The following is a 19,563-nucleotide window of genomic DNA, read 5'->3' on the forward strand; positions in this document are numbered from 1 at the left end:
CCTCCCCTTTGGAGTTGTGTCTTCCCTTGTCTTTGTCTTGCTACATATGGGGACTGACGACACGAGCCGGTTCGGGCGGGAAGACCCATCAGTGAGAACAATCAGCCTGCTCTCCTCGGAGAATACCTTCTACAGGTATGTAGCATTTGCTTTCACTGAACGTGTAATTAAACTCTGGAATTCGTTGCCAGAGAATGTGGTAACGGCGGTTAGCTTAGCGGAGTTTTAAAAAGGTTTGGACGGCTTCCCATAGAAAAAGTCCATAGACCATTATTAAATTGGACTTGGGGAAAATCCACTATTTCTGGGTTAAGCAGCATAAAATGTATTGAACTTTTTTGGGATCTTGCCAGGTATTTGTGACCTGGATTGGCCACTGTTGGAAACAGGATACTGGGCTTGATGGACCTTTGGTCTGTCCCAGTGTGGCAATAATGTACTTTTCCGGGAACTTCCAGTATTCTCTGCTGTTGTATCTGACTGCTGTGCAGATGTCGGCTGCTTAGCTTCACATTGTCTGGTGCCTTTGTTCTTTTATTGTCCTGCCCTAATGGAGTGACTGCTTTGCTACATCCCATTAGCCTGGACTAGTCTGGTATAGATGACAAGGAAGGAAAAATTATGTTCTTACCTGATAATTTTCTTTCCTTTAATCATACCAGACCAGTCCAGACACCCTTCCTAATGGGGTTTCTCTTCCTTTTGCTTTGGATTCTCTAGGATTCGTTTCTGGCAGGTGTGTGACTAGGTTCCCTTCAGTTCATGGAGGTCATAGACACTTCATCATGTGGACATCTCTCGTCTTTCTCCTTACCACTATGCTGTTGCCACCATGCTGTGCCAGTCATGTCAGGCTTGAGGGCTTTCTTAGTTTCGAGCCCTTTGCACTGCTTTCGATATCTGACTAGTGGTGCATGGAACCAAGCAAGAGAGCACATCACATCTTGATGACACTTTTTCCTTTGCCTTTGGTGGCGCAGGATCTATGGGAAGCCCTGTTTATGTGCTGGGGTGGCTTCCATATTTACTTTTCTTGTGTTTTCTTTTAGAGGCTTTGAGCACTATTGCTTGGCTATTCGAAATACTGAACATTCCAAGATGCACGATACTCTTAAGGGGGTGGATTACTTGGAAATATTTTCTCTGTCTCCTTCTGCTGGTGAATTTTTCATAACCTATTAGTCTGGACTGGCCTGGTATGATTAAAGGAAAAAAAAATTAAAAGGTGAGAACATAATTTTTCCATATCATATAATATTTCTAATAAGTTTAAGGGACTTTATATTAGATTAAGTATCCCTACTCCCTTAACAGCTTTAGATAACTAAACAGCATACCAGTCCAGAAACAAAATGGGTGCTATCGAGTATTTTGCACTTGAGTGCCATGTGAGTGATTATCTCCCAGGTGATGAGAGGCCATGGGTATGCACTTGGTACAAACATCTCAGCTCTCAGGAGAATGAATTTGATCTCTGGAGGTGAGAGATAGTAGACAAGTAAGTAAGTACTCATGAGAAAGGTCTATCCTGTTGCATTGAGGATGTGTCACCAGGGATATTTAGCTAGGAGGGCCATTGTAGCTGGTGACTGAATCATTCGGCATGTAAATAGCTGGATGACTGTATCAAATAAAAAAGATTTTAACATTTTATTGCTTGCTACCATTCCATATCTGTGCATCTTCTAATATTCATATAATTGTGATTAAAATTCAGTTGCTGTTTGGCTTTAGGCATTTTTCAACAGTTTACAAGTTTTCCTACTCTGATGCAGGCAAAGTGCCAAAATATGGTTGTGTTGGGTCTTTGTAAGAAAACGTGATATGATTGTAATAAAGACGTTGCGGCTGATATGTTGAAGCTGGTGCTAACTGAATAAATGCTGCTGAGAAAAAGGCTTTGCAGTACCATTTGGTTAGTACTGCTGGATATCTTCTCAGCATTATCCAGATAGCATTGTAGCAGTCTGAGGCAGAGACGCAAGTTACCCAAATAGCAACCATTTGCAGAATCATATATTCGGTTGACTTAAGAAAAAATTAGGAAAGAAACACCTGTTTTGAGCACTTTCCAGATAGTGGCTGAATATTGCTGGCAAATCACAGCTCTGTTACAGCAACTGCTACTCGGATTCTGCTATTGAATATTTGGATTTTTTGCCTGTTATGACCATGGGCTCAATATTGGGGTGGGGGTATTTGTGTGAACTGTTGGCCCTTTAACTGTTGGACTTTTTATCTTGCTTGTCTTGTGGAGGTTTTTTTCTCTTTTTGTAATATAATTATTGGTATGACCTGTCATCGGTTAAACAATTGGTGGCCTAGCTAGACTTGCTTCAGCATCTGGGACTGTATCTGGTTTTGCTTTAGTACTTAACAAAAGTTAGTGTGAGAGTAGAGATGCACATCTATATGCGTTCTAATGTTCTCAATGTTTCACTTAGACTGGCTCAGGAAAGAGAAGTTTTCCTGACAAAGGTTTACCTGAGAAGCACCTCCTGGGTTTGGGCATTTTGCCGAGTGAATATGATCTGGATAAGGACACACCAAGGACAATTCTGAAAAAAATTATCCAGACTGGTAAGTTCTAGTTTGTATTTTGTACCATTGAAATTATATGGCGTGCTTGTATGGTTCTTCTGTAATCTAAGTGTGATTTGTATTTTAAAGTTTGTTGCCACCACATACTTGCAAAAGGAAAGAGGGGTTTGTGAAGCGTTTTTAACTATATTTAAAAATCTTGTTTTTTTTACTCTCTCATGCTTCGGTCAGTAAGATTTATATCCCTTGAACAGATGGTCTTGGGATGATTATTCATTTATTCTAATGCAGCGTAACTGCGTAATGTTGACCCTCTAACTTCATGTGGCACACTGTCTATTTTCTCTGAGTAGAGAGTGACCAAAACCGGGGTGCTCAGTTTTGACAGAAACTGAAACAGCAACCAAAACTTGCAGTTTGATTTCTGCTGAAACCAAAATTGATTCCTCTCACCCACCCCCCACCTCCCTTATTGGCTGGAGAACCGACAGGATCAAGAGGGTTGCTGTTGCCCTGCAGAGCCACTAGACCACCTGGAGATTTAAAGGTAGGCCCAGAGAGGGCCTTCAGGTGATGGATGGAAGGGGAAGGTGATGGTGAGGGGGTGAGTGGGAGGCGCCTAGACTGATTGGGGATGGGGGAGAGGGAGGTTTGGTTTCAGCCAAAAATGCACTGGCATTTTTGGCTGAAACCTGAACCCAGATTTTGAGTCCGTTTCTTTGCCAAAACTGGAATTCAGTCAGCCTGTCTCTTAAGTTGTGATGTTACCATTTAGCTTTCACCTTCAGTCACATCATTGAAACTCTCAATGTAAGGTAAAAGGTCATAAAATATATGAATATTTAAAACATGTATATGTATAATTTGACTAAGCAGTTTCCTCCTATTTCTTTGGGCATTATCCTATACTAGTAAGAAAGGCCTGTTTCTGTTTTAAAGGAAACGGGCGCTAGCAAGGTTTTCCTTGGAGTGTGTATGTTTGAGAGAGTGTGTGTGAGAGTGCCTGTGTGAGAGAGAGTTAATGTGCGAGTGTGTGTATGTGACAGAGAGAGAGTGAGACTGGGTGCGAGTGTGTGTGTGAGAATGAGAGTATGTGCCAGGGTCCCCCCCACCCCGGTCTGTGTCCCAGTTGCAGGGGGTTCCCCCCTCCCTCCCAGTTGCTATCCAGTTGTAACAGCTTTAGACTTGTTTCAGATGGAACAACAATTTAAAAATGACAATGTGAAGCAGCAGCTCCTAGGTGTGTTTGTTTTTGAGTGTATATCAATGACGGCTGCGTAGGGGAGTGGAAACAGAGATTAACCAATGGGCTTCCTTGCTTACCGTAGAGTTGCTTTGCTCACTTCCACTCCTGTCTATGAAACGTCCTGCAGCATCTCATATGTGTGCTTGCTTTGTTTTTATTTAACGGGGATGACGGCTGTGCTGGATTCGGACCCGCTGCTCTTTCCCTCCCCCCTCTTTCCAGTCGCCAGTGGACCCCGACCCCCACCCTGAGCCCTCAGCCGCCTCCACATTGGACACTCGCTGTCTCGCCGCTCTCCCTCTTCGTCCTCTCCGACAGTCCAAATCTGGACTTGGAGAGGGAGGGAGGGCGGCGGTTTTTTGAGGCCGGTTAGTGTTCGCGGGTGGTTCAGGAGGTTGGCAGCCAGTGTCGAGCGATTCCTAGGCACGGGTGGGGGGGGGGGAGGAGTAGGGAAACACGCTCTGCGTGTTTCCCTACTCCTCCCCCTGCCTGGGTCGTGGTGTGTTGCTTGGCGTCGGGCTGGTGACGTAGGCAGGGGGAGGAGTATCCCTACTTCTCCCCCTGCTTGGGTCGCTGTTTGCTGTTGGCTGGGTCGCGGTTGGTTGCTGTGCGTCGGACTGGTGACGTCAGTTTTATCTACTCCATGAAGCAGACCACCTCCGTTGGAGGTGAGAATTATTATATCTACTATAATAAAACTCACCCTCAACGTTCTGAAGACAACGTTCTGAAGTCACTCAGTCACTCACTGAAGGGTTGGATTCATGGTGGTGAAGCCACAACACTGACCATGTCTCTCTGCCCTGCCCTCGCATGACGGACCAATCAGAAAAAACACCCTCAACATTCTGAAACACAAAGGACCATCACAACACCATTCCCAGGCAACACTAGGCATCGTAAGACGGATCAATCAGAGGAAACTACGTGACAATAAGGGAGGAGCATTCCCCAGCAGAATGGCTCATTATCTGTGCAGCACGGAGAGCACAGAAACACCGCTGGAACGAGAGAAGAATATTCCTGCTGTGGGTATGTGCAAAAATAGACTAGGGGGGGAGGTGAGAAATTTTAAAATGCCTAATGCCAGTACTGAAGAGTGCCAGATGGCCTATAGCACAGACTATATTTGGGATCGCTTGACATGGAGTCAGAGGAGCCGGAAAACAACGTGCCCATCATCATCTGGGACGTGGGCGAACAGGACAAGCTGCGGCCCAGCTGGAAGGATTACCCGCGACCCAGCCAGCAGCAAACAGCGACCAGGGAAGGGGGAGGAGTATTCCTTCCCTGCCTAGGAATCGCTGGAGATTGGCTGCCAAACTAATGAAACAACCGCACACCGACGCACCACCTCCATCATTCGAAAGGCATCCACTCTTTCTTCAACAAAAATGCAAACTAATAATACAAAACAAACAAAAGAATACATGGTTTCTCAAGTGGCTGCAGGTAACTCCCCACCCCCTTCCTCTTCCCCTTTTGCCGAAGCGGCCAAGGACGTGCCCAACCATCCCCAGCCTCAGGCAAGCTGTCTCCCACCTCGGGGATTCCCCGAGCACCCGGAAAAATACGGCGCTGATTCCTGCAGTGCATAAATGTTCCAGAATTCCCCTGCAGCCGGCCTGAAATGGACCAAACATACCGGATCACCCCCCGATGGCCCGAGACCGTGCTCTTCTCCCTTCCACCAACTTAAAACAACCATCCCCGTCCTCAGGCAAGCCGTCACCCACCTCCAGGATGCCCAGAACCCCAGCCCAATGGAAAAAGATGGCACTGATTCCAACAGCACATTTCTCTTCCAGCATTCCCCTACAGCAGCCCTGAAACGGCCAAAAAATACCGACAGACAAAGAACGTGCTCCTCTACTACTACTACTACTATTTAGCATTTCTATAGCACTACAACTCTACCTTCCACCCATCTAAAACAACACTGCTGCCTCAGCACAACACAAAAAAAAAACATGGGAAAAAAAAACACTCAACAAAGGCTGACCCCCCCCTACAACCACATTTACATTTCACCAACAGAAAGACCCCCCTCCACAAACCTCCTTGACAGACAAAACCACACACACACAGTACAACAGAAACACACCCTCAAAGCCACACACCAATCCAACCCACTTGCCAGCACAGCACAGCACATCCCCCAACCCCCAAGCAAAAACAAAACAAAACAAAAAAAGACACACATCAACAACCTGCACACACACCGCACCCTCACACACACACACACACACAAAATAACTCTGTGACACATACACACACACAAAAAAATAAACACATGCTAGCGCCCGTTTCATTGGTTTCGGAAACGGGCCTTTTTTACTAGTAGGATAATAATTCTCACCACCAATGTTCTAATGTGCTTGTGTCCCTAGCTCCTGGAGTTGCTGAGCTAGGCTCCGTAGCCAGGTTGACATCACTAACAGCTGATTCCCAGGCAGGGGGAGGAGTAGGGAAACACGCGGCGGGTGTTTCCCTACTCCTCCCCCTGCCTGGGAATCAGCTGTTAGTGATGTCAACCTGGCTACGGAGCAAGTGGCAGGGAGCGGCGCATCAAAAAACAAGTGTGGCACCACAGAACCCCACCCCCCTCGGCGCATCACCCCCTCCCCCCACCTGAAGCTCCCCCCCCGGCGCAACAAACCCCATCGCCACCCGCAAATACCAGTAGTAACGCTGCCCGGCCGCTGCTGCTTCTCATGTTGAGCAGCAGTGGCCGCTACAAAAAGAAAAGAAGCGATAAATGTTTTTAAACCCAGCCCAAATCATTCGCAAATGCCCGAGTCTTACAACGCAGTCTCTGCAGCTGCTCCTCGTCTTACTTCCACATCACTGCCCCTGGAGTAAGACCGCGGAGGAGCGCAGTGACGTGACAGGCGAGAGGAGGAGCGGCTGCAGAGACTGCGTTGTAAGACTTGGGCATTTGCGAATGATTTGGGCTGGGTTTAAAAACATTTATCGCTTCTTTTCTTTTTGTAGTGGCCGCTGCTGCTCAACAGGGGAAGCAGCGGCGGCCAGACAGCGTTACCACTGGCAGCTGCGGGTGGCGAGGGGGTTTGATGCACTGGGTGGGGGGAGGGGAGGGTTGCTGGACATGGGTAGCTGGAGGGGGGCAGGGGGAGAGGAGGGTCGCTGGACATGGATGGCTGGAGGCTGGGCAGGGGAAAGGGAGGTGGGGAGGGGTCCTCTGATCAGGGAGGTGGGGTGGGGAGGGGGGCCCTGCGAGAGGGGGGGTGGGGGCTTACACTCACTCACTTGCTGTCTCTCACATACACTCTCTCTGACACACTCTCTGTCTATCACACTCTATCTCTCTGTCACACACACACACTGTCTCTCACATAAACACACACACACTCTGTCTCTGTCTCTCTCTCATTCTCTCTGTGACACACACACTCCATCTCTCACACAAACACACACTCTCTCAAACATAACACACTCCGAGGAAAACCTTGCTAGCGCCTGTTTCATTTGTGTCAGAAACGGGCGTTTTTTACTAGTAAGAACATAAGAATAGCCATATTGGGTCAGACCGGTGGTCCATGTAGCCCAGTATCCTGTTTCCAACAGTGGTCAATCCAGGTTACAAGTACCTGGCAATAAATTGAAGTCAAAACATAGAAAAGAAAATAAGATGATGCTTTTTTTTTATTGGACTATCATCTTGTTTTCTTTTCTGTGTTTTGATTTATTTCTGATTATTGCCTTTTAAAGTGGACTAACACGTCTACCACACCACTTTACTGAAGTACCTGGCAGAAACCCACATAGTTCATAGAATATGTAAGGGAACAACTGTCACTCCTCAAAAGGGGACTATAAGACAGCAAAGGGAGTAAACAAACCTGAACAAGAGTGGTGAGAGACAAAGGATTGGATTATCAAAAACCCAAATAAGTGTAACAAAAATAGACCAGAAGGGAGGCATCATAAAGCAAATCGAATAGGCTATGCGATCTCCTATAGCGCTAAGCTATGCCAGATCTGTAGCATATTATATTTATTAATCATCTGCCTCCCATACTGGAGTAGATTTTTTGTTATATGATTAATTATTAAATTTTAATGAATTTTACAGATAAATTGTGCAATTAAATTAAAGGTCAGCGACCTAATACTTAGTAATACGGCAATGGCACAGCGCTGAAGGTCAAGCAAGAGTCCTGACGCCCACTATGAGGAGAGCATGGCGTTTCAGTTCAGACGAACCTGCTTCCAGGGAATTTTAAATTGGTCTCTGAGCACTACAGCATAGGGAAACATAAGTGAAAACCAAATTTTTTATTTTTAAAAACCATGTTATGGGAAGACACACTCACCACTGTGTTCAAAACATAAATCTAACACTACAATGGTCCATAAAAGTAAAGGTAGGTAAAAGTACGTACAATTACAGACTGCTGTACATAGCCTATTCGATTTGCTTTATGGTGCCTCCCTTCTGGTCTTTTTTTGTTAAGCTTATTTGTTCTTTTTGGCAACCCAATCCTTGGTCTCTCACTTCTCTTGCTTGGGTTTGTTTAATCCCTTAGAAACCCAAATAGTAGCAACATTCCATGCTGCCAATCCTAGGGCAAGCAGTGGCTTTCCCATGTCTGTCTCAATAGCAGACTATGGACTTTTCTTCCAGGAGTATGTCCAAACCTTTTTTTAAACCCATATATGCTAACCACTGTTACTATATCCTCCGGCAAAGAGTTCCAGAGCTTAACTATTCGTTGAGTGAAAAAAATATTTCCTTCTATTTGTTATAAAAGTATTTCCATGTAACTTCCTCAAGTGTCCCCTAGTCTTTGTACTTTTTGAAAGAGTAAAAAAATCAATTCACTGCTACTTGTTCTATACCACTCAGGATTTTGTAGACCTCAATCATATCTCCCCTCGGCTGTCTCTTTCCCAAGCTGAAAAGCCCAATCTCTTTAGCCTTTCCTCATATGAAAGGCGTTCCATTCCCTTTTCTAAATCGCATATTTACTTGTCATCAAGCAGATGCAGCCATTACAGATGGGTTGTGTCCATCAACCAGCAGAGGGAGATAGAGAGCACACTTTTTTCAGTGCCTCATACCAGCTTGCTCCACTGCCTCTCCTTCAGTAATCTCTATCTCCCCTAGCAGAGTGGTTGTAGCATCTTCGAGCTCCATCAAAAATCTGCCTGGAGGTGGCTCCTGGCTTGCCAGTTGTTAGCCGGGGTGTTGGAGGCTATAGCAGCTTCACTTTAAAGGCACATAGGTTTGCCCTTTCCCTGCCTTACCCATACCTCCTTGGATGTGGACACATTGCTGAGCTTTCCCTGTCCTTCCCCACCAACAGTGGATGCAGGCACATAGGTTCGCCCTTTCCCTGCCTTTCCCACTCACCTGAGCCTCCGGAGTTCTATTTACCTCTGCTTTCCTCACAGCGTTTAAAAAAAAAAAAAAAGGAACAGAGGTTTTTCCTTGCCTTTTTCTTTGGGACCAGAGCTGTGATACTTGGTCCAGTGAGGTAAGAGTGTTTTCTGACTCCTCCGGGGTGGGCCCGCGATCGGGGCGATTTTGGTGCGAACCGCCATTTTGAATTTTACCGCCGTTTTCGGTGATGGCTGCAGAGAATGTAAAGCGCTGTTCCAAGTGTGGCAAGCGCAGATCAGCAGCGGGGCTCTGTAAATCGTGCTGTACAGACGTTAGAGCCGGCCTGAGCATGGCGAGCGACGATTCTTCGTGCTCTGAGCTGGCAGCGGACGCCATTTTGAATTTACCACATGGTGCGACCTCCGCTGAGACGGAGAGTCCTGAGCCCGGGGGGAGGCCTCGGAGTGAGGCTGATATGAGAGCTACTAGCCTCGGCAGAGATCCGGGTGCCCAGGGTGAGTTTTTCTCCCCTGATTTTGTCTTATTAATGCATAAAGCATACATGCTTAAAAGAGCTCTCCCACAAAGCCCTGCATGGGCCTCTTCTAATGTCCCCCCCGGTGGATTCTAGCCTGGGTATGCCCTCTGAGGCGTTATTCCCTGATAATTGGCAGAATATGAAGCGCAGAAGGGCTCATTCCCCTTCAGAGAGTGCTGCACCTCCATTCTCCCCCCCCCCCCCCCCCCCCCCCCGTGGTCGGGCTGTGAGGATTCGGAGGACTCTGTCAGGCCTTCATGGTCTGAGGAGTCAGAGTCTGGTGCAGAAGTGACTCAGGATCTAGACGATCCCTCCGCGGTGAGGATTTTCCACCGTGATGAGCTGCCAGCGCTTATTTCTGATACCCTGCAGGCTCTCTCTATTGAGGACCCTGACAGTGGCTCAGCCTCCTCTGTGAATCCTAGGATGGCTAGTACCAAAAAGTCTGATCGAGCCTTTCCTTTGCATGACTCCATCCAAGAGCTTATTTCGGCTCAATGGGCTGACCCCGAGGGACCTTTGAAAGTTTCCAGGGCTATGGGGCAATTATACCCTCTGAGTGAGGAGCATATGGCTCGCTTTGCTATGCCTAAAGTGGATGCCCTAGTCACAGCTGTGACAAAGAGAACTACCCTCCTTGTTGAAGGAGGTGTTGCCCTGAAGGATATTCAAGACCGTAGACTGGAATCAGTACTTAAACGGTCATTTGAACTTGCAGGTCTCACTATTCGGGCGTCTGCATGCAGTTGTTATGCTGCTAGAGCCTGCCTGGCTTGGTTGCAACAGGCAGTGGAACAGCCCGGTGATGGAGCGGGGCCCTTTTCAGATGTGGCTCCGCGGATGGAGTCGGCCTTGTCCTTTCTTGCTGACACCCTTTATGATATTGTCAGAACTTCGGCTAAACACATGGCAGTAGCAGTGGCGGCTCGCCGTCTTCTTTGGCTATGGCATTGGGTGGCGGACATGGCCTCAAACCAAAGGTTGGTGAAGTTGCCCTTTCAAGGCCTTCTCCTGTTTGGTGAGGAGTTGGAGAAAATTGTGAAGGGCCTGGGTGAGGCTAAACCCCAGCGCTTGCCCGAAGATAGGCCTCGGCCTTCCTCTAAGGGTGCGGCGGTCCACTCGTCTTACAGACCTCGCTTCCGTGAAGCTCGAAGGTACCGCCCGGGGCGTTCTGCTGGGTTCACTTCTCGTGCCTGTTTTCAGCAGAGGAACTCTTTTTTCGCTCGGACAAATGTTCCGTAGCCGCTGGCTCAAGGCCTGGAGTTCAGGGGCGACCCTCTCAATGATGGTGCGCCGGCCCTCTCCTCGAGTCCTGTCATCGGAGGACGTCTTTCCCTCTTTGCCGAGGAGTGGGCCTACATTTCCTCAGATCAGTGGGTCTTGGACCTGATCAGAGACGGTTACAGAATAGAATTCCACGCCCCTGTAAGAGATGTGTTTGTGGAGTCCTGATGCGGTTCTGCCGCCAAACGGGCGGCGGTAGAGGAGACTTTGCAAGGTCTGATTTCAGATAGGGGCCGTGTCTTTGGTACCTCCCGCCGAACACGGCTGCGGCCGCTACTCCATCTACTTTGTGGTGCCGCGAAAAGGAGGGTCTTTTCGCCCTATTCTGGACTTAAAGAATTAAACAAGTCCCTGAGAGTGCGGCATTTGCACATGGAAACCCTGCGCTCCGTCATTGAGGTGGTACAGCCAGGAGAGTTTCTCACGTCTCTGGACCTGAAAGAAGCTTACTTGCACATTCCAATTTGGCCCCCGCATCAGACGTTTCTGAGGTTTGCGGTGATGGGAAAGCATTTCCAGTACCGGGCCTTGCCTTTTGGCCTCGCCACAGATCCCCGCACCTTTTCGAAGGTTATGGTGGTAGTAGCTGCCTTTCTAAGGCGAGAGGGTATTCGGGTTCACCCGTACCTGGACGACTGGCTCATTCGAGCAAACTCTGCTGCAGAGAGTCAGCATGTCACAGCCAGAGTGGTCTCAGTACTTCAATCTCTGGGCTGGGTCGTCAATTTGGCCAAAAGTCACCTTGACCCCCTCGCAGTCTCTAGAATATTTGGGGGCCAGGTTCGACACAGCCTCGGGGTATGTGTACCTACCCGAGCAAAGGCGGTGCAAGCTTCAGAATCAGGTCCATCTGCTCTTGAGGATGCCCCGCCCGCGAGCTTGGGACATTGTCCAGCTGCTTGGATCGATGAGGGCCACCATGGAAGTGGTGCCCTGGGTGAGAGCGCACCTGAGACCTCTACAGTATGTTCTACTCCAAGGATGGTCTCCAGTATCTCAGAATTATCAATGCAGACTCTCTTGGCTCCTTGCGGCTCAACTCAGCATGGAGTGGTGGCTCTCAGACAGCATGCTGCGGTGAGGAATGCCGCTGGCGCTCCCCGATTGGTGCCTAGTGGTGACAGATGCCAGCCTGAAAGGCTGGGGCGCACATTGCAAGGGGAAGCATGCCCAGCGTCTATGGACACCCGAGGAATTGGAGTGGTCCATCAACCGCCTAGAGTTGAAAGTGGTGTTTTAGGCGCTTCTGGCCTTTCAAGTGACCCTGGAAGGATTGGCTGTCAGAGTGATGTCGGACAACACGACAGCAGTGGCCTACATAAATCGACAAGGCGGCACTCAGTGCAGAGCTCTAGCCACGCAGGCCGAACAAATTTGCCACTGGGCCGAGCTGCATCTACAGTTTCTGTCGGCAGCTCACATTGCAGGTCAGAGCAACGTGCAAGCCGATTATCTAAGCAGGCATCAGATCGATCCAGCGGAGTGGGAACTTGCAGACGAAGTATTCCTGCAGATATGTGCCAAGTGGGGCAAGCCCGTGATGGATCTTATGGCGACAAGTTCCAATGCCAAAGTCCCGTGCTTCTTCAGCAGACGGAGAGATCCTCGCTTGGCGGGGTTGGATGCCTTGGCTCAACCCTGGCCTACGGGCCTACTGTATGTGTTCCCTCCGTGGCCCTTGATAGGGCGAGTGCTCCTGCGGATTCGGCTGCATCCAGGAGAAGTGGTTCTCGTCGGATTGGCCCAGGAGGCCTTGGTATGCAGACCTCCGACAGATGCTCATAGAGGATCCCCTTCAGTTACCTCTGGTTCTTGTGTGGCTGTGGGTGACTCCATTCTGTGGCTGCCATTATCTGTGCTGCCGTATTTCACATTGGGGACACCCAAACTGCCAAGCTCTCTACTTATGTAGAGAATCTTTCAAGAGAATCTGGGGTTTTTTTTTTTTTTTTGAGCCATACAAAGTGACAAAAGTTGGATTGCAAAGCTGGAAGTCACTTCCTGGGGACAGCTTCAGGCAACACCTAAAAAGCATATATTAGGCGAGGGAGCGCCTTCATTTTGAGTGTTATCAATAGAAATCAAACAAAATAAAACATGGAAAAGAAAATAAGATACCTTTTTTTATTGGACATAACTTAATACATTTCTTGATTTAGCTTTCGAAGGTTGCCCTTCTTCGTCAGATCGGAAATAAGCAAATGTGGAAGCAGATAGTATATATAAGAGAAACATCAAAGCATTACTTTGACAGTCTGACAGAGTGGGAGGGTGGGGGTATGCATGGGGACATCAAAGCATTTCATTGATATTCTAACAGGATGGGTGTTGGTAGGTGAGAGGAGGGTAATAAACAGAGAAATACAGCTTTACGGTTTATAATGGGTTAGAAAACCCAGATCCTTGTTAAGTCCTGTTTGTTGGATGTCAAAATATTCAATCATTCTTATTTCAAAGGTCTTACGTTCCTGTATTGTTTAAAAATTACCTTTCAGTATTCTTACTGTGAAATCACAGGTGCAGTGTTGGCCCACAGGAGTGGGGACTTGACTGGCACCAGCTATTTTCATGTGATGTCTGTGCAGATTGAATCTTGTCTTAAGCATCTGGCCTGTTTCTCCAATATAGCATCCTTCGTTACATTTTTTACACTGAATGATATATACCACATTGGAAGATGAGCATGTAAAATAGTCCTTTATGTTGACTATTTTTCCCTTGTGAATGACTGTGGGGTCTTGTGAAATGTTTTGGCATAGTTTGCAGCTGGATGTGTTACAGGGAAACGTGCACTTTTCTTTTTCCGTCTGTGTTGGGAGTTTACTCTGTGTTGTAACTCTATTGAATCACATTAGATTTAATTCATTCCACCTGCAGAAGACCTCTGTCAGGGATTTACATAGCCTAGGATAGTTAGCTGCAAAGAGACCAGAGGGCCTAGCAGTAAGATAAATCCCCAAATATTTCAAACTTCTCTCTGCCTGCCTAAAAGGGAAGGAGCCCCGAGGGTGGTCCACCAAGGCCTTTATCAAAGTAAAATTAAAAGCTTCCATTTTCCCCATATTTATCTTGAAACCAGAGACTCTGGCAGAGGCCTCTAGCTCTTTCACAAGTTTAGGCAAGGTAGACAGATGGGAGGACAGAGTTAGCAAAATATTATCTGCAAATAAACTTATTTTATATTATATACCCCACACACCGACCCCTCAGATATCAGGATAGCCTCAGCCAGGGGTTCAATGAAAAGGGCTAAAATGAGCGGGATAGGTGTATCTCCTGCCTTATCCCTGTTTCCAATACAAACATATCGGAATTCCCACCAATAATTTAAACACAGATTTTTGGCTCAGTACACAATCCTCTAATCCAACCCAGGAAGTAACCCCCAAACCCTATCTTAGTCATTACTACTACTACTACTACTTATCATTACTCCCTCCAAGAAGGCCCAGTTAATCCTGTTGAAGGTCTTTTCTGCGTCAATTCCCAGCAGTAAAAGTGGGATCAATCTAACATGGGCACCTACTGTCAATTTACAACCCTACAGATATCAGCTGGTTAATGCTGCATAACAAAGCCAACCTGGATTCGGTGGATCAGATGAAGCAAAATATTCCCCAACCTTATTGCAAGGACCTTCACTAATATCTTAACGTCTGAGTTTAAGACAGGTGTAGGCCTGTAAGAAGAGCATTCTGAGGGATCTTTACCTTCTTTAGGTATTATAGTTATCCAGGACTCTCTCAAGGAAACAGACAACTGCTCACCCCACCTCAACCTGCTAAACACCTCTGAGGGAAGACAGTTCAGTAGCAAAGGTCTTGTAATACTCCACTGGAAAGCCATCCAACCCTGGGAATGTGCTGGTTGGCAAAGTACAAATTGCCTTAAGGACATCCCGTGGAGTGATGGGCCTTTCAAGTCTAGCTTTATTTTGTTTATCAGAATAGGTAAATTACAGGAGGCCAAATCAGTGATCTGTGATGATTTTATATGGGGATCTTGGGAATAAACTTCTTGTTTAAAAAAAAAAAAAAAATACAAAACAAAAAAACCCAGTGGAAACACTCCATGACAGCAAAGTACCCGAGCTATTCTTAATCTTAGTAATAAATGTATGGCTTCTCTGCTTTCTCAGCCAAAAGGCCAATATCCTACTAGCCTTCCCAGTGTATTCATAATAGTTCTTGAGACAAGATAGATTGAAGTCTGGAGCTTCCTGGTTTGGATTCTCTAAGAAGAGGCGAGCATCCTTTAAGGATCGACACACCGCTGAAGAGCCTGTTTGCTTGTGCTTTCCTTCCAAAACCGCTATGACCTTCAATAGCCTCTCCAGCTGGGCTTCTCATTCTTACCTCTGCCTGAAAGCCCTTCCTAAGAAAAACCCATGGGAGATTGTTTTAAAAACATCCCAAATAGTGTGCAACTGTAGCCCTGAATAATATCAAGATACTTCTTGATGAAGATTTTATGATCTTTTAAGTATTCGTTCGTCTTTAATGTTTGATATTTAAAGTACATTTAGTCTTACATTCTGTCTGAAACCCTTCCAGGTCCAACCAACAAGGGGCGTGATCCAAAAGTTGTATTACCGATTTTACTGGAGATCACTTCCTCCCTTAAAGATGTGTCCAACAAAATGTAATCTATTGTAATATAGGTGTGGTGACCTGCGGAAAAAAAAGAATAGTCTTACTCCCTCCTTTGATCTTCCCTCTACACATCCAGGTCTCCCAAATCATTAAGAAACTCGCATAGTGCTGGGGAGTGTCTGTTTTGTGTGTGGAGAACTTACATTAGAAAGTCCAATTTGGGGGAAACACAAGCATTAAAGTCCCCCCCCCCCCCCCCAAAAAAAAAAAAATAATCTGTGCCAGTTGAAGGTTCTAAAAATGAAGTCTTAACAGCATTAAATTCAGATTGATTGATTGATATTTGGAGCATATAAATTAGCAACAGTTGGGACTTCCGGTTGCGTCATGGAGCAGGGAGGCAGCAGTGGTTAGCTGCTCCTGAGTTCCTGAGCTAATCTACAGTCAATATTGGCTTTGCCCCCCAATTTGTGGTTGGAGTCCCAGACAGAGGATTGGGGTATTTGCGTGCTCGCTTTGTGTCTCATCTCCATGGAGTGGATGGCATCCAAGCCCATCCGACGGTAGAATAAAAAGAGGGGCCATGCATGCGACTTGATAGTGGAGAGGAGCGCACCGCCTTCTCCCAAATACCAATTTCTCAGTGGATGGTGGAGATTACTGTGGAGACGAAGACCGCAGTAGAACAGGCGGTTGGCAGGCAGCTGCAGTTAATCTTGGATAAACTGGATGGCATGGAGGAGCTGTATACTTCTATGGTGGTTGTGCTACAGGCGGTGCAACATTGTATAGGAGTCATGGAGGACAATGTGCACTGTGTGGAGTTGGAACATCCCTGCATGGCTGCTCATCTTACTGAGCTGGAGACCAAATTGGAGGACCTGGAAAACAGGTCCTGTCTGAATATTCTTAGGCTAGTGGGCCTCCCAGAGTCAGATCAGGACCCAAGGAAATTCTTGGAGACCTGCCTTCCAGATGCTTTGTCTCTCCCAGATTTGGTGGTATGTTTCAGGTGGAGAGAGCCCATCGGTTGGGACAGAGAAGGGAAGGAGCGGACCGCCAGCGTGTGGTAATTTTCAGTGTTAAATTATTGCCATAAGATAGACATTCTTCAAGCCTTACATGGGCACCCATTTGGAATATCAAAATTCCAATGTGTTATGCTTCTAGGATTATTCTTCTAAAGTGTTGGCAACACGCAAGGCGTTCGCGCCTCTTTGATCACGATTGTTTCAGCATGATGGTGCATTTTAGCCTTCTTTACCTGGTGAAACTTTAAATCATTGACAGCGGTCATATTCAGTATTTTGACTGGGCTCAAGAGGCCACTACTTTATGTGGATAGACTGTTTGCTTCCCGCCAGCAAGTGTCTCCTTGATTCATCTACCAACATAGCATGACACCTGGACCGCGAGGTCAGCTTTTACAAGGACTTGAGGGGTTTCATTTTATTTCTTTTTCTTCTCTTCTCTTTCCTCCACTACTTGGATTATTTTGGACCTGGAGTGATTGAACTGACCGATGCTTCTGACAACATAACCATGCTTTAATCGGTGGCAGGCTTTGTTGGGACAGGTGTTGGGGCCCCATAATTTATTTTATAGTGACTTGTTTGGTGGATGTTTTTGGGGCACCTCTGGGTGGGCAGGGGTGCCCAGACCTGTCACCTGCCTGCTTGTTTCTGCTTCTCCCTTCAAGCATGCAAATGGCCCCCCCTTTTGGACAATCACCCACACTCCGGTGGCGTGTTGGCCCTACGGGCCACCTTTCCCTGATGGGCTCTCCTGGTGGTGGAGCCTGTCGTTAGGTGGGTCGCTGGCTACATTATTGCTTAGACATTGTTTTTCTGCTAGCTTCCGGGGGGATGTACCTTGTGATGACACCATGGGAAGATGGAGAGAATGGTTTGGATATTGGTTCTCTGTGTACTTGGTGTTCTGGGGCCACCCAGACCCTACCTTTTTTGACTCTTAAAGTCATGCTGTATTGTATTGCCTGATTAGGTGCATGGGAGTCATGCCCCGCCAGGATGTTTCGGTCACTATTTCCATAAAAGGGGAGGGGGAGTGTGGACCAGGAGGGAGAGGAGGGGCAAATAGAGAAATTGAAGGAAAGATATTTATAATTTTTGTTTTCTTTCATGGGGGCACTTGAGTTTTTAGGCTTGGGGTCTCCCAGGACCTTTGTAGTTGGGGGTACTCATTGAGAGGTTTGATAGGAGCGTGGGTATGATAGAGGGTTTGATAAGGGGTAGAGGGTGGGAGGGAGAGATTTAGAGGGGCGGGAGGATTGGACTTTTAAAGCATGGATTTTCTCACTGGTGTTGCCTGGGATCTCATACCCGTTGGCTTTTTGTTGTGGGTTGCTTTTTGGGGAGGTGTAGGCTGGGGTGCCTTCACAGTTTTTTGACAGGTTTTCATTTTCCTTGGATTTATCTGATCTACTATATACTTGATTTCACTTAAGGTTCTTACCTGGGGTGTAGGAGGCATACATTCTCTGATTAAGAGACAAAAAATCCTAAAGGCCCTTAATGATAGGCAGGCCTCGATAGCCTTTTTAGAAGAGACTCAACTATTGATCTCGGAGCATGCTAAGCTTCAGATGTGGTGGGTGGGTGCCATTTTTAAATCCCCTGCAGTAGGGAAGGGGGGGGGGGGGCGTTATCTTCATCTGGAAGGGCTTAAGGCACGAGACCCGGGCAGACATAACGGATCCAGCGGGTAGATTTGTTCTGGCCTCTGTGATTGTAGACTGCCAGCCTCTTCTGCTATGCAATGTTTATGCCCCAAATTTTTTTGAGAAGGTCTTTTTTTGAACGCCTTCTTAATAGGATATATGACCTTGGAGACATCTCTTTCATACTAGAAGGGTATCTTAATGAGTTCTCCGATCCCATTCTTGACTGATCCAGGTCCTTGGGAATGGAGTTAGCTAGGATGCGAGCATTTCTGTGTTGTGTTCCTCTCTGGACGTGTGGAGGGTCTTACATCCGCTGGAGAGGGACTGTGCCCACATTTCCACAATGTCCAGAATAGACTATCTGTTGCTGTCATGGGGTTTGTTGTCTTTGTTGATTGATGTCTGGCTAGGAATCATTGTGATTTCAGATCATGCTTGGATGGAGCCGGGTTTGCAATCCGGCTCCTCCCCTTTGGCTGGAATTTTTTTATATAGGATCGATAAAATGTTTTCCCTTTTTGTTCTCTTGTTGGCAGAACTTCAAGGAAATTAATGGAGCTCACTTGGCTGACCCCATTTTGTTTTGGGAGACTGCAAAAGCAATGTTACAGTGGGATATCATTTCATATGTGAGCTTCCAAAGGAAGGCCCATCACTGTGAGTTGCTGTTCCAGGAGCAGCGGGTAACATCTCTTCATCAGCAGTATGGGATCCATCATTTTCTGCAGGTTAAAACAACTTCTGGGGACCCAGCAGGCCCTAAATGAACTTCTGGAAATCTGTTGCTTACTATCAGCTCTACAGGTTCACCAATAAAAGTAGCAGCCTGTTGGCCAGGTTGGTCCGCCAGAACAGGTGACCTGATAAGATCGCTTAGCTCACCGATTCTGCATTCTGTTTTAGTGTACAAGGATCCAGCTATTAACCGTGTTTTGAAAGACTTTTTTCCCAAGCTCTATGGTTCCAATGTTAAATCTACCTTGTACAGTGAGGTTTACCTTTAGCATGGATTTATTCAGGGCATTTGAGTAGGATTTGGCTATGCTCAATTCTCCTATTAATGTGGAGGAGTTGGAGTGGATAATACAGCAGAGCCCCTTGGGGAAGCCTCCAGGACCGGATGGACTGCGCAGTGAATTTTACAAGCTTTTACTGTCAGAGGTTGGTCTGGTCCTGATCTAGGTGTTTAATGCCCTGATCCAACATGATCCAATCATCTAAATATGCGTTCTTTTGGGCTCCTGGAAGGCAGGGTACACTTCATAGGGGCAGGATTTCCCTTTGCTCTCCATGCCACATTGCTATGCCAGCTCTCTACAGCTCTCATTTGTG

General features: G+C 46.9%; 1 protein-coding gene across 1 annotated transcript in view; it reads left to right on the forward strand.

Moving 5' to 3' along the window:
- Positions 1–19,563, forward strand: part of CENPT (centromere protein T) — a 568,880-nt gene that overhangs the window by 89,821 nt on the left and 459,496 nt on the right. Inside the window, 1 exon segment of the mRNA XM_030203664.1 lies at positions 2,445–2,580. Within this exon segment, the coding sequence (XP_030059524.1) occupies positions 2,445–2,580 (136 nt within the window).

This window comes from Microcaecilia unicolor, chromosome 5 (genome assembly GCF_901765095.1).
Source record: "Microcaecilia unicolor chromosome 5, aMicUni1.1, whole genome shotgun sequence".
NCBI classification, from domain to species: Eukaryota; Metazoa; Chordata; class Amphibia; order Gymnophiona; family Siphonopidae; genus Microcaecilia; species Microcaecilia unicolor.